Source organism: Carica papaya, chromosome 7 (genome assembly GCF_054855325.1).
Source record: "Carica papaya isolate Zhongbai chromosome 7, ASM5485532v1, whole genome shotgun sequence".
Taxonomy (NCBI): Eukaryota; Viridiplantae; Streptophyta; class Magnoliopsida; order Brassicales; family Caricaceae; genus Carica; species Carica papaya.
The window spans coordinates 27,710,441-27,724,140 of record NC_142315.1 but is presented as its reverse complement, the minus strand read 5'-3'; the positions used below and the strand labels follow the sequence as shown (position 1 = coordinate 27,724,140).

General features: G+C 36.0%; 2 protein-coding genes across 2 annotated transcripts; one reads left to right on the top strand and one right to left on the bottom strand.

Annotated features, from left to right (window-relative positions):
• The first annotated feature begins 253 nt into the window (after nt 1-253).
• LOC110825881 (boron transporter 4-like) lies at nt 254-6,255 on the top strand. The gene is made up of 14 exons (XM_088208372.1): nt 254-843; nt 1,441-1,546; nt 1,676-1,758; nt 1,844-2,036; nt 2,134-2,272; nt 2,361-2,526; nt 2,604-2,770; nt 2,922-3,095; nt 3,202-3,297; nt 3,390-3,506; nt 4,056-4,375; nt 4,538-4,817; nt 5,039-5,171; nt 5,927-6,255. The coding sequence occupies exons 2-14, from the start codon at nt 1,443-1,445 to the stop codon at nt 5,968-5,970; spliced, it is 2,016 nt and encodes a 671-aa protein (XP_088064498.1). The 5' UTR covers nt 254-843; nt 1,441-1,442; the 3' UTR covers nt 5,971-6,255.
• Nucleotides 6,256-6,460: 205 nt separating this feature from the next.
• Nucleotides 6,461-12,695, bottom strand: LOC110825882 (potassium channel AKT1-like). Its single transcript, XM_022056414.2, has 11 exons — nt 12,374-12,695; nt 10,813-11,178; nt 10,603-10,660; nt 10,193-10,510; nt 9,851-10,096; nt 9,639-9,737; nt 9,456-9,488; nt 9,171-9,356; nt 8,858-9,052; nt 8,678-8,753; nt 6,461-7,772 (listed from the first exon to the last, which is right to left on the bottom strand). Exons 1-11 carry the CDS (start codon nt 12,559-12,561, stop codon nt 6,904-6,906), a joined length of 2,634 nt encoding a protein of 877 aa, XP_021912106.1. The 5' UTR covers nt 12,562-12,695; the 3' UTR covers nt 6,461-6,903.
• Between the last annotated feature and the right edge of the window lie 1,005 nt (nt 12,696-13,700).

Here is a 13,700-nt window from a genome sequence, read left to right as displayed (position 1 = left end):
TAATTTCGTTCAACTTCTGAAATTATTCTGCCGTTCCATAGGAACAAAAATAAGGATCTCGTTTCGTTAAACTTTAAAGTATAGTTTGTTTTGACGAGGATAATTTTGAATCGAAGTTCTGTATAATTATAATAAATTATTATTGTTGTACTCACTGAAAGTAAAAAGCTCTGAGCAATAAGCACTGTGGACTATGAGCGTGAGGTCAAAGGAACAAACGGTTGAATCATTTTTAGTTGACGAACTTTCCGTCCACCTACAAACTCAACGGCATGCCACGTGTCTCACCCACCGGCACCTCCACCCGTAACAGCAATTTCAGCGTGACAGCCGCCTCCACTTCCCAACCAATGAGGTATCATCTAAATGGTTGTATTTGACGGAACTGTCACGCGAATATTTCCCCTGCACGCATTTCCTCTTAACGGTTTCTGGGTGGAAATAACGAAGTCAGCCGCGGACGTTCCAATAGCTTGATGACACGTAGACCGTGCAGTCCAAAGCGCGTGCGAGAGAGTAGGCAGTGGACGCACCACCAGCTCAGCTCGCGCGCGTAATTCCGAGAGAAAGAAACGGTCTGTCTCTCTGTCTCTCTCCCCTTCTTTCTCTGTGCATCTCCAACTCATCGGTGTAACCAGAGAAACCGACGTCGTTTCCCTCCACATTTCAAATTCCACACATAAATACGATATACATTATACAGCGGCCGCTAGTTGTATAACAGCTCTGTTCATGTGTGTTAAAAATCATTTTTAACTTGACTAATTTTCAAAAGCAGATCTTCTGGTATCCCCTTCCGAGATCATCGTGGTGGAGCCAGGCGCTCGGCCTCAAATCCCTGAGGTACATTGTCTTCTCCATTTCTTCTTATCTTCTTCCGTCTTCAGTGCTCAAAATCACCGATGAACATGGATTGTCTTTGTCGCGCTTATATCTTTCTTTCGTGATTGCATGGCCATGGAGGTAAACTGTTAGTGTTTACGTCTATTTTTGTCTGAATATATTTAGATGGACGAATTTTAAAAGAATTCTGCAACATTTCTCGAGTTTGCCGTGGAGGTAAACTGTTAGTGTTTACGTCTATTTTTGTCTGAATATATTTATATGGACGAATTTTAAAAGAATTCTGCAACATTTCTCGAGTTAGGTGCTAATTTGAGGTACTATATGGTATATATTCGTAAATTAATTTTAAAGATCAATCGCCATTGCAAAGTTATTCTTGTCTTTAAAATTTATGGATTAGATCATTCTTTTCCCTCTGAAATCTGATCCTATGTCTAGCCTCCTGTACGTGTAAAATTATTATGAGGAGGAATGTTCTTTATTCAACATTGCTTGTACTTCGTATTAGTTACACTTTAATTAGTTTTCTTGCCTAGATTTTTATCTCATAGTGCTCGGTTTCATCATTTTGTTTTCTGATTGACTGATCATCAGCAATGGAGCACATAAAGTCTCCATTCAAAGGGATTTCCAAGGACTTCCGAGGCAGGAAAGCTTGCTACAAGGAAGACTGGAAGGCTGCATTCTGCTATGGCCCAAGGTTATTTCTCTCTTTCTTTTTTCTTCGTGCTTTTCTGTCTCCCCCTTGCTGGGTCCTAGTAGTTATAATGTTATTTCACGTTTTACAATTGGAATATAATGCAAGTTCTGTTTCTTACGTTTATGTCAGAATGCTGGCTCCAACCACCTACATTTTTTTTGCTTCTGCTCTTCCCGTTATTGCATTCGGCGAGCAATTCAGCAGAGAAACAGGTTTATTGTGTCGCGTGACTCATTGATGCTATCGGTGTCTCTCCCAAAATTGATGTGTCTTTTAATAACTTCTTTTTCCATGCAGATGGGAGCTTGAGCGCAGTGGAAACGCTGGCTTCTACCGCTATCTGTGGGATCATACACTCTTTGTTTGGTGGACAGCCCCTATTGATTGTGGGAGTTGCAGAGCCAACGGTCATTATGTATAACTATTTGTTCGCTTTTGCCAAAGGAAGGAAAGATATTGGGAAGAAGATGTTCTTAGCTTGGGCTGGATGGTACAAGGAGTTGACCTCTTTACTGTGTTCCAACAATATTTAATAATCCTCAATATTTTGCTTAATTAGAATATTGATTTCAAATAAATTGTTGCAGGGTTTGTGTCTGGACATGTCTGCTGCTCTCCCTTCTTGCAATATTTAACGCTTGTGCAATTATCAAAAGATTTACAAGAATTGCAGGGGAGCTTTTTGGCATGTTAATCGCAGTTCTTTTCTTTCAACAGGCCATTAAGGTATCTGCTTTTTATTAGCAGTAACTCAGAAACCGAATTCTGTATTTCTGTTTTTAGCTGATACTAAAAGTTAATGTTTCAATCCCAGGGAATGATAAGTGAATTTAAGGTTCCTGAACATGAAGACCCAGAGTCTGGACAGTATCAGTTTCAATGGTTATATGCGAATGGCCTCTTGGGTATTATATTCACCTTTGGATTACTCTTCACGGCTTTAAAGAGCAGAACGGCAAGATCATGGCGATATGGCACAGGTTTGGTGAAGCTATTCCATCCCGTCCTTCTTTAAAATCAATCTCCACGAAGCTAAACATGTCACCCTTTGTTGCAGGGTGGTTCAGAAGCTTTACTGCAGATTATGGTGTTCCTTTGATGGTTGTTGCATGGTCAGCTTTGGCATTTTCTATACCTGGAAAGGTTCCTTCCGAGATTCCCAGGAGGCTTTTTAGTCCCCTCCCTTGGGATTCTGTCTCATTGGAACATTGGACAGTAATTAAAGTAAAACCGCGAAGTCTTTTGTTTGATTTTTGAATATCCATTATTGATGATAAAGTGATTGGACTTTCTGCCATATCCCATAAACAAATTCTTTCTTCTATTCAAGGAAAATAGAGCCAGAAGATTCTCACTTAGACATTTTAAATTGCAGGATATGCCGAATGTGCCACCCCTATACATATTTATTGCCTTCTTACCAGCTATCATGTTCACCGGTCTATATTTCTTTGACCACAGCGTTGCTTCCCAAATGGCACAACAAAAAGAGTTCAACCTCAAGAAGCCATCAGCTTATCATTATGATATTTTTGTTCTTGGTATTACGGTACACTTTCTCCTCGAATTTTGGGGGTTCATATATGACCTTTTTAACTTTAATTGCATCTTCATTCTACATTATTTTTATGTACCACTTTCAATGCATCTTTTAGACATTGATTTGTGGATTGCTTGGACTCCCTCCATGCAATGGAGTACTACCACAATCCCCAATGCACACTAAGAGCCTTGCTGTTCTCAAAAGACAGGTCGGTTGACACATTTTAATAGGAAATTTATATTATCTTCTCTGATAACACAATTTCTTTACAGTTCAAGACATTCTTATTTATGGATGCAGTTGATCAGAAAGAAGATGGTAAAGAGTGCCAAAGAATGTATGGAACAGAAAGCTAGCAACTCTGAAATCTATGGCAGGATGCAGGAAGTTTTTGTGGAAATGGATGCAACTCCAGCTGTAAGTTCTCCCTTGCTATAACTCTGCAAATGCTTGCGTTATGTTCTCTGGCCATCAGCCTGCCGCTGATTCATAGAGGCAAGCTATTAGAGAAAAGAGCAATAAACAATAGAAATTTTGAGATCATCTAATTGAGTTTGCGACACAGTTTTAGTAAAGCTGCATGTGTGATTATCTTGAGAAAATCCCAAAGAAAATAGGATTCTGCTGCTGGACACTGCCAACACTTATCCTGGCATTTATTATGCCGGTTCAAAATAGAAAACAGAATACTTCTGCGCATGCTGCTGGGCATGTGCACTCAAAGAGTTTTGGCTCTGGATTCGCCTGCAACACTTCAGACGTTGTCTTCCAAGTACTCTGGGCGGGATATGAATTCTTTTGAGAATCTGATTTGAAGGAAATCTTACCCTTACAATTAATTTGTCTACAAGTAGATTTTCAACACTATGATTTTGAGATGGCTGACATATGAATAGCCCAAATATTTTCTCTAACCCATTTTTCTTGACCCCTGATAATGATTTTGTCATTATGATTCTCATTTAGCCTGCTGCTGCTCAAGAGCTGAAGGATTTAAAGAATGCAGTTTTGAGACGCGATGAAGATGGAAGAACCACTGATGATAGTTTTGACCCCGAAAAGCATATTGATGCTTACTTACCTGTGCGGGTAAATGAGCAGAGACTTACCAACATGTTACAATCACTTCTAGTGGGAGCATCAATATTTGCTATGCCCATGATCAAGAAGATACCAACATCGGTTTTATGGGGATATTTTGCCTACATGGCTGTTGATAGCCTCCCTGGAAACCAATTTTGGGAAAGAACATTGCTGCTTTTCATTACTCCCAGTCGGCGTTACAAGTACGTTGTAGATTTTAGATGACCTTTCATTTCGTTCAGCAATTATTTAGAATTTATGACCAGTATTTCATTTTAAACTCCTGAAATCATTATCCAGTAATACGCTTAGGTGTGATGTCTGTCCTTAAAGGTAACCTATTTTTGATCTGGAATCATGTTCAGGGTTTTAGCAGGAGCTCATGCTTCTTTTGTGGAGTCAGTGCCCTTCAGACACATTGCTTCTTTTACAATCTTCCAGCTGGTGTATTTTCTGATTTGTTATGGAGTGACATGGATACCAATTGTTGGGATATTGTTCCCCTTGCCATTGCTTCTTCTGATAGTCCTAAGACAGCATCTGCTCCCAAAACTATTTCACCCACATTACCTTCATGAGTTGGATGCAGCTGAGTATGAGGAAATTGCTGGAGCTAGAAATTGGGGTCATAGCGTCCGATTCAAGGTAAATAAGCTCAAATCTTATCTAGCATATCATAGTTAGTCTTCATTCGTGAAGTTAGTCAGAAATTGTACTTTTAGCACTTCGTTTCTAAGTAAAAGCATTTTTGAAGGACTTGTCAAGATTTTGCATTTCCATTATTATTTGAAGTACGAAATGTAAAGGTGTGCTTGTGCTTGTGGTGCTTGTAAATAAGGTTTAACTACATTTATTTGTGTTACCAGGAGATGGAGCAAAATCATATAGGGGATGAAGATAGTGAGGTGGAAACGTGTGATTCAGAGATATTGGATGAGCTGACAACAAGCAGAGGAGAGCTGAAGCATAGATCCAGAAGCTTCAGTGAAGAATGGCTTGCTCAGGCAAGAATTACTTCAATCAAACTTTTCTTCGTATGAAATAAGAATTTTAAGGGAGAAGTACTTATGCCTGATCTAAAATTTGAGCTTTTCAAAATTCTAGCATTCGGACATTTCAGTTTATGTAGCTCTACTATTGTTCTATGAAAAACTCCAACAGTTTCAGTAGCAGTTCTCAAAAACCTCGGACTATTTAGGTATTTTCAGAAGGAAAAAGAAGATTGTAGAGAGAGCCTTGGGATTTTTAATTGGTAGCTTAAATTACCATAAAAAAGACACTTAAGATTAATCAAACAGAGAAAAAGACATCAGTAAAACTACTCTCTTCGGAATCTTTAAGGAGTAAATTATGACAAACTTAAGAGAAGAACAGAAGTTCAGAACTATTACATCTCTCCATTAACAGTGCAAATACAACGTAACAACAGAATATCATAAATTATTTTAGGGTTATATTAAACTTTATTGACTTCCTTTCAAAAGGATTAAATGCCTTTTCTTTTGAAATAACTATCTTTTGCCTGGTTTTGACGCTAGGTTGCTCGAAATGTCCATGATTCTTCAATAGTAAAGTTCATTTAAAAAAGGTTTATCAAGAGAGAAAAGGGTGGTGTTCTGCTCTGAACTCCTAAGACAACTTCAACCAATAAGAAGTTTGGATTCATTGTTCTTTCATGCATTTTCTTTGTGTCTTGTGCTCTTAATTAATTGTGCCTACGTTATACACTGTCTTATGTAAGTATGTTGTGTTACTGCAGGTTCATCCAACAGAGATTGAGCCGGGGAACCAAGTGTAAGACAAAAAGACTATTGATTCATGATGGAAAATTGCCACTGCATTGCAGACCAAGCTTCCGTAGAAAGACTGAGAAAATGGAGTAAGAGAAGCATAATAGAGTAGTACAGGAATTATTTAATTTTTTCTTCCTTTTTCTAATTCTTCTTAGGGGATTCTTTGCTATAGTTTTTAGTAGCATGATTTTATATTGTCTTATTTACAATATCTTTGATAATAGATTAGTACGCACAAGAGCTAACAAGACGAGGAGGGTTTAATGAATCTTAAAATCTTTCACTAGGAATACCAATTAAAATTATTATCTATATGTTATAGATTGCAAGGTCTAGTTTTTTTTTTTTTTCTGTAAATCTGGCTTAAGTTGGTTCATTTTCTATTAACAAAATAACTTTAGATAAATATTTATCATTATTATGAATTTGGAAAGGTGAACAACATCTAGATAGATTCATTTGTGTTTAAAACATAGATTGAGATTTATAAGAAAGTAATAATAAACTCAAAGCTTGATAATATTCTAGTGGGTAATTTACAGCTTTGATTAAATTTGTATTGAATTTGAACAAAGCAGATGAACAGAAAAGATGGAGTCAGCTTCTTGGCTCATCTTAATCAAGATCTTTCAGTGGTGTTACAACAGACATGACTCCAAAATGGAAAAACTTAACTTTCAGCTATTACTATGTACATTACAAGAAAGTGCCTGCATGATTTAGCTTCTTCTACTTAACTTCTGCAGCTGACTGTTGATAAGTTTCTAAAATGGATTTAAAAGGCCATTTTTACTAAATAATAAACATTTTTTGAAAAAGAAAGTAAAAGTTTTTCTTATCTTTCACTCTCGTAGCAGAAGCTGAAGCTCAAATCAAACAGGCACAAAGACTCGTGGTTCTATAAAGAGTTTGTTCTGTTAGTATTTTTTAATCCAGCATCAACGATGAAAATAAAGATGGTCACCATCTCTAATCACCTCTATTTCGTCAATTTCGGCTTGCTCTTCGTTTAAAATTTTAGTAGGCATGATGCCAAATTTCTTGAGACCTAACTCCTTCAGCTCCTGAAAGCTTCCTGGAAGCAAAACAAGTTTACCCTCTGGCTCCCCCTTTCCTGGGCAACTAATGGTTACCCTGATGGAGCCATTGTTATTGTAAGTATTAGCAGTCTCAGTACCTGTAAATGGAAAGGCTCTTTGCCCAGCAGCAGCTGACATTATTCCAAAAAGAGAGTTATGGAAATTGTTGCTCCTCCTGCGTCTTGGCCGGGATTGGCCAAATGACCCATCTGTGGCTGAGAAGGATCTGACAGTTTGGATAGTTGGCTCACTTGTAAATCTCCCAAGAAATCTCACACCTTCCTCTTGCTGCCTCTGCGATTGCTGCTTCTGCTGCTGCTCAGGAACTGCAGTGTCAGAGGGAGCTTTTGCCTTCTTTTTACTTGCCTGGAATAGAAGTTTTATGTCTTCATGCCCTTGTTGGTCAGCCAGATCTCTTGGAGTCCAACCATGGATGTCTGGTTGATCGACATCAGCTCCATGGTCCAGGAGGAACTGGACTATTTCAGTGTTGCCTTCACAAACCGCAACATGTAGGGCCGTAGAACCATTGTTCCTAGGACTTGTTACATCCCCTCCATAACGAATTATGTCCTTGAGCAAATTCAAGTTGTTTTGCTCTGCAGCTGTGCAGGCAAAGTAACCTACATCTCCCATTTTGATATTTGCACCATTTTCTATCAATAGCTTCACAACATGATCATGGCCTGCAAGCATTGCTTCCCATAATGGTATATTTCCATCCGAATCTGCACATATACAAGTAAAAATTAAATAAATCACCTCAACCACTCTGCAAATATACAAATACATAGTTTTCTCTCATGTTTTTCAAGAATATTAAATATTAAATCCTAATCAAAGGCATTAGACACGGACATGGAAGAAAATAATATTGCCAGCACATGATAAAGAATTTGGGATAATATAAAGTAGATAGAATACATTTCTCAGTATGAAAGTCAGCAGATATGAAGCTGCTTGATAAGGTAAGCTTTCTGTTGACTTATTTTATTTGGATAATCGAAATATGTAAAATACATGCATTATGCTCCAACTTGGAAACAAATCTTACTAGTTTGAACAATTCAATAATTGCAGAATTGACTTCTACAATTTTTAAGTTTACAAAATTTAGAAACAAATGGAATGGATGAATGGCATGAGATCATAGCACATGCATGCTTCTAGTTTAGTGACATGGGTCAGTATCGAAAATCATATTTGAATAACAGTCTATTTCACCAACTAAAAAGAAATATAGAGAAGACAAATTTAATCGGTTTAACTGACTTCAATTTCAGATAGAAAAACCTAAACAACTCATAAGATATAACATGGTGCAAACAGACAGCGTTAGATCCGGTGAAATGGTCGTGATTCCTGCCACTCCTCGATTAACAGAAGAGTTTAAAAGAAAAGAATAAGAACACCCTGTTGGGCATTTTCTGTTGTATCAGAATTACATCATGAAAAGGAAGGTTTTTGAATTACATTTCTTTCCAAAGATTAGATTTTTATATATGTAAAGGCCAAATCAAGTATGAATTATTGGGGGGCTAGTTTATACATGCGGGACCCATATTATATATGAAGCATATACAAACAGCTGACGTCAAGTAAACAAAAGTAAAGTCTCAGATCCGGATAGTACCTATACAATTAACATCTGCATGATAGTCAAGCAGGATAAGTACACAATTCTCACTTCCTTTGGATGCAACAATGTGCTAAATTCACATAAAACCAAGACAAAGAAAAGGAAAAATAAGTCAGTAATATTATTCCGAAGAAACCACTAAAGAATAGAGAAAAGAAAGAGAATTTGACAAACCAGAGGCCTCCTGCCATTGCTGTCTGATTCATTCGGATCAAGGCCTCGTTTTAGTAACTGATGCATTAACAAATCATCTCCCCTGAGAGCAGCGAAGCATAAATTGAGAGGTAGGTCCATTCTACCATGTGCTAGCATGTTCTCGGTCTCTAGCAAAACTCCCTCCATGGTTGGATCTTTGAGGTCTTTCAAATGCTGCCCCACAGATAAAGAAAGAAAATATCATGTTAAAATCTACTCGCATGTAAGAATATAATGTATGAACATCACAATATCAAGTTACAATGTTCTGATTGTTTGATTATATACACACCTGAAGGAGATTATTCATGATTATAGTCCCATCTCCAACATTGGCCTGAACGATATTCAAGAAAGTTGTACGGTTTAATCGTAGCAGTTGGCACAGTCGTTTAGTCCGCACTGTAAAAAGCTGTGGCCTATAACAAAGTACTCCAATCTCACCACAAAGATCACCTGATTTTGCCTCTCCAACAACCTGCAGAAAATTCCGATGTTAATCTCATGTAGCACGTTAATAACCCAGTTCGGAAAGCATTAATTCGAAGAAGAGAAAGAAGTACAGTTTCAAACTTGCCTGTTCAACTCCATTTTTGAGAACCAGTAGATCCTGTGTGGCAATCAAAAGATTAGAGACTAACATTAGTCAAAACTGACTACCATCAAAATATTCTCTTATTATCAATTTCTGGTGTATGTCGATAATTTTAAACCACGTATATGAAAGCTCAAAAAGAAAGAAATCAGGTTAGATTATTACCACAGCACCAGTAACAAGGATGTAGAAGTCTGTTGGTGCTTCATTCTGCAAAATCACATCTTCCTTGGGAGGGAAGTATTCAGCTTTCATCTCTGAAACCTTCAAATTTTTACATATAAAAATTTAATACACGTATTATGCAAGAAGGAAAGATAAAGGCTCACACTTGAAGGAAAAATCATCTAGTTAAGAAGGCCAGAATGGTGAATTACCAGCTGGAAAAGCAAGTCATTGGACACCCCACGAAACAAGTAGACCTTATCAACCAGAGAGTAGAAAAGATAATGTGAGATGCTCGATCTGATCGCTTTAGGAAGAGATTCAAGGGTTTCTTGCTGCTGTAGTCCCTCTGAGTCTGTACGGAACTTCAAACACAAATGAGCAAGCATCTGATCTTGCAGACGAGGAGGTAATTGGTTCCTTTGAGCAAAACTAGAGGCAGCTTGTATTGTATCCCTCTGAAAGCGAAATACACCAAAAGAAATATTGTTAGCATTCATCAGAAGTATGAATCTTCAAGAATACAATATGTTAATTATAATAAATCTACTCACAAATTTTCTAGTTCGACTGGTTCCATGGACAACCAAATTGGTCATGTTACCAATTAAGTATGCCGTCAATCCAAGATTGAAAAGCATGTAAAAGATGTCAAAGATCATTTCCCTTGTGTTTACTGGATGCAGATCACCATAGCCAACAGTCGTTAGCGTAGTGATGGACCAGTACATTGTAGTTACATATTTGATCCATAAGCTTTGTTGAAGGAAATTTTCCATGGTTGCTCCAATCCATGTCTTCTCGGGATCATGATAACGTGCAGCAATAAGAAAATAGAAGCATCCAGCACAATGTACCGCGAAAATGGTTACCTACAAAGAACATCCAAATCTTAATAACAAAGCGCACTACATAATCTCATTGATCTTGTCAAACTAGTCCAGTTCTTATGCTAGATACTTACACACACAAGTTTTGCACATCGGACCCAGAAGTAGTTAAAGTTCCTATCTTTCTCCAGTCTGTTTAAAGAACCAACAAGCTGTTACAATGAAACAAAAGTTCGTGCCAAAATCTTAACTATCTCTAATTAAAACAATCAGAGAAGAAGAAAAAAAAAAAGCTTCATATGAAGCAAGCTTAAATGGTCACAAGAAGAAAAACATATATATACCTGGCAAACATGGCACTAACTCTTCGAAGACGCCAAAGACGAAGCATGTTGAATAAGCCATATATATGGAGTGGTTTAGGAGAGATCTTCATAGCAAGTTCAGATGGAATACTGGATATAACATCGAGGATCAACCAGGAAGTACTGTACTTCCAAGCAATCTTTTTTGGATCATCAACCAATAAGTAAGTAGTCTTATCAAGGTAAGCAACAAAGAAGGTGAGAATAATATCAATTGCAAAGAACCCATTGACAACATTGTCAGTTATAGCTAATGGTGCTTCTGGTTTGGTAAGGAATCCAAATTCGAAGGGCGAAACCCAAGCAGTATAGATGACTAGAACTATAAGAAAAGTCTCCCAGAACCTGCACGTAACAGTTTAATGCCAGTTAATAATGGAAGAAATTGGTTTGAATTGCAGTGCTAAAACCAGAGTAGGTAATTCAAAATGAATTAGTAGTCATTGGAAAATAAGATCAGTCCATTAGTGGTTTTCTCAACTTGAAAATAAGATCAACTTGTGGTTTTCACCTGAGTCAACTTTTTGGTAGTCCATTAGTGGCTTTCTCTATTTGAAAATAAGATCCAGTAATGATTTTCAACTGAGTCAACGTTTTGGTTCCTAGGCTTCCTATTAGGATCCATTCTGGTCTTGACTTATGAAAATTCAATTAAAGCACTATAAACAAGTAAAATTGGCCACTGAATGCCTAACTTTTTTAATTCACATTCCACCATTGAAACTCATGCAAAGAATAAAGCAATATTAAAAAAGAAAGAAAAAGAACATAGATTACACTTCAACTACTCAGTTGAATCTTCTTTTTAGCAAAGAATCAACCAAAAAATCCTAAAACTAAGGCCCAGAATTTAAGATTTGAGAAAAAAAAAAAAACAAATTCTTTCTTCTGGAAAATAGTCATACAGCTTCCGGATAGTGCCAGAAACATAAAAATATAAATGACACATTCTTTTCAAAATTAAAAAAGAAAAAAGACAAGAAGTATTCTTAAAAAATAAATAAACAAATAAGGAAATGAACTTTGAGTTAAAATGAAATCAGTATGAATAAATTTTTCCAGATATTCTTCTGTTGAGATACGAGAAAAAAATAAAGTGCAGAGATTACAGAAACACAAAGCAACTAAAGAAACAATTTTTTTCTTTACCCACAAGAAAAAAAAAAAAAGTAAAAAATTTCAGCAAATCACAAAAGAAGACATGAATAACTTGACAGGAATATCAAACAGAAGGCTTAACAGTGCACAGAAATGAAATTTCATGAATTAAAAAACAAACAACAAAAAGTAATGCTTGTTTGATTAACTCAAGAAACTTCACGAGATTCAATGCAATTTCTTTCCAAATTCCAAAACAATACTAAAGACAATTAAATACTGATCAAACCAAAAATAGCAGTAAAGTCAACATAGCGCAGCATTAAATACGTATATTTTGTAAGCATACGCCAGGAAGAAAAAGCTGTAAACTTTGCTCCTGAACGGATGAAACAAGACAAACCCAGATTCCAAAAAACAAGAAAGAAACTAATTTCATCACCTGTAACGGCGATCATATGGAGATATAATGAAACTTCTGAGCTTAACTCTTCGGTTACTTCTAGCTCCAAGAGAAGGAAGTATTCCAGTTGTGAGACTATACTGGCTACCATCTCTTGACAGCTGCTCCATTTCTTCTTGCCCACAAACCGACACCCTAAACATCCCTCTGTTTCCTGCACTCGCCATTGTTAGGCGCCGTAAGCTATGCAGAGAAACAGCAAAAGCTTCTCTTCTTCTTCTTCTTCAGTCTTTGTTTTGTGTGGGTAGGCGTTCTCGTTCCGCTTTCCTTCTGATATATATATATACTTGCACCTTGGTTGGCTGTCTCTGACATTTTTTTCTTCTTTTTTTCTCTGCTTATGGTTTCTGTGCTCCCTCCCGTATCTAACAATTTCTCTTACCTTATTAATTCATTATTCTAATATTTAATTTCTAATCACTCTCCACGTCGAAAAACTATTAAAAATTTTATTTTTACTTTGACCATTTTGCCCTCGGTTAATGAACGTGTATTCTTCTATCATCTTTCTCATCAAATAAAACTATAATATATAAAATGTTAAATATCATATAATATGTTATTTACTTTAAATAAGTAAATTGAAATTTATATTTCAAATCATATATTAAAATGCGATTAACCGCTATGTCAAAGTTCATTAATAACGTATTACGAGTTTGATAACATTTAATTAATTATGATTTGATTAAATTTCAATCATAAAATTTAATTTTTTTTTTTTTTTGCCAAAAGTACACATAAAAATTTATTTTTCAACCTAATCTTAAATGGGTTTTTAAAATAATTTGTATTTTCATTCACCCAAGAGTCCCATCGTATTTAAAAACAAAATAATTACATCATATTTATTGTAATTTTTCAAAATTATATCAAATTGCATTAAATCATAATAATAATAATAATAATATTGATATATTCAACAAAGAAAACAACACATAACAAAATATATAAAATACATGACCAAGTATAAAAACGTCACACTTCATGTGCAATTCTTATATTAAATTGTACCATTTAATTTGGACAGTAATAATACATATACATACACATATACATATACATATACATATACATATACATATACATACAAGTTGTTTTGTCAATCACTCAAACTCATAAGCATTTTTTGGCTTCTAGGAATTTGGTATTCTCGGCTTCTTCATATCCCTAATCTTAAATTGCTTAATCACTCTGCAAATTAGGAATTATGGGTTCCATTACTTGTCATTTATATGAAATTAATTATTTACATTTTCAAGATAAAATTAATTAAGCAGTCAACATATACCAAATTCGGACAGAA

Bases quoted from the DNA above. Each gene is read 5' to 3' on its own strand.
- LOC110825881 (XM_088208372.1), top strand. From the start codon at position 1,443: ATGGAGCACATAAAGTCTCCATTCAAAGGGATTTCCAAGGACTTCCGA. The intron at 3,096-3,201 runs GTACACTTTCTC...TGCATCTTTTAG, and splicing joins TTTTTGTTCTTGGTATTACG to ACATTGATTTGTGGATTGCT. The intron at 5,172-5,926 runs CTCAGGCAAGAA...ATGTTGTGTTAC, and splicing joins CTTCAGTGAAGAATGGCTTG to TGCAGGTTCATCCAACAGAG.
- LOC110825882 (XM_022056414.2), bottom strand. From the start codon at position 12,561: ATGGCGAGTGCAGGAAACAGAGGGATGTTTAGGGTGTCGGTTTGTGGG. The intron at 9,357-9,455 runs GCAAGTTTGAAA...AATTTTCTGCAG, and splicing joins TCAAAAATGGAGTTGAACAG to GTTGTTGGAGAGGCAAAATC. The intron at 7,773-8,677 runs GTACTATCCGGA...GTATATGTGCAG, and splicing joins TGCAGATGTTAATTGTATAG to ATTCGGATGGAAATATACCA.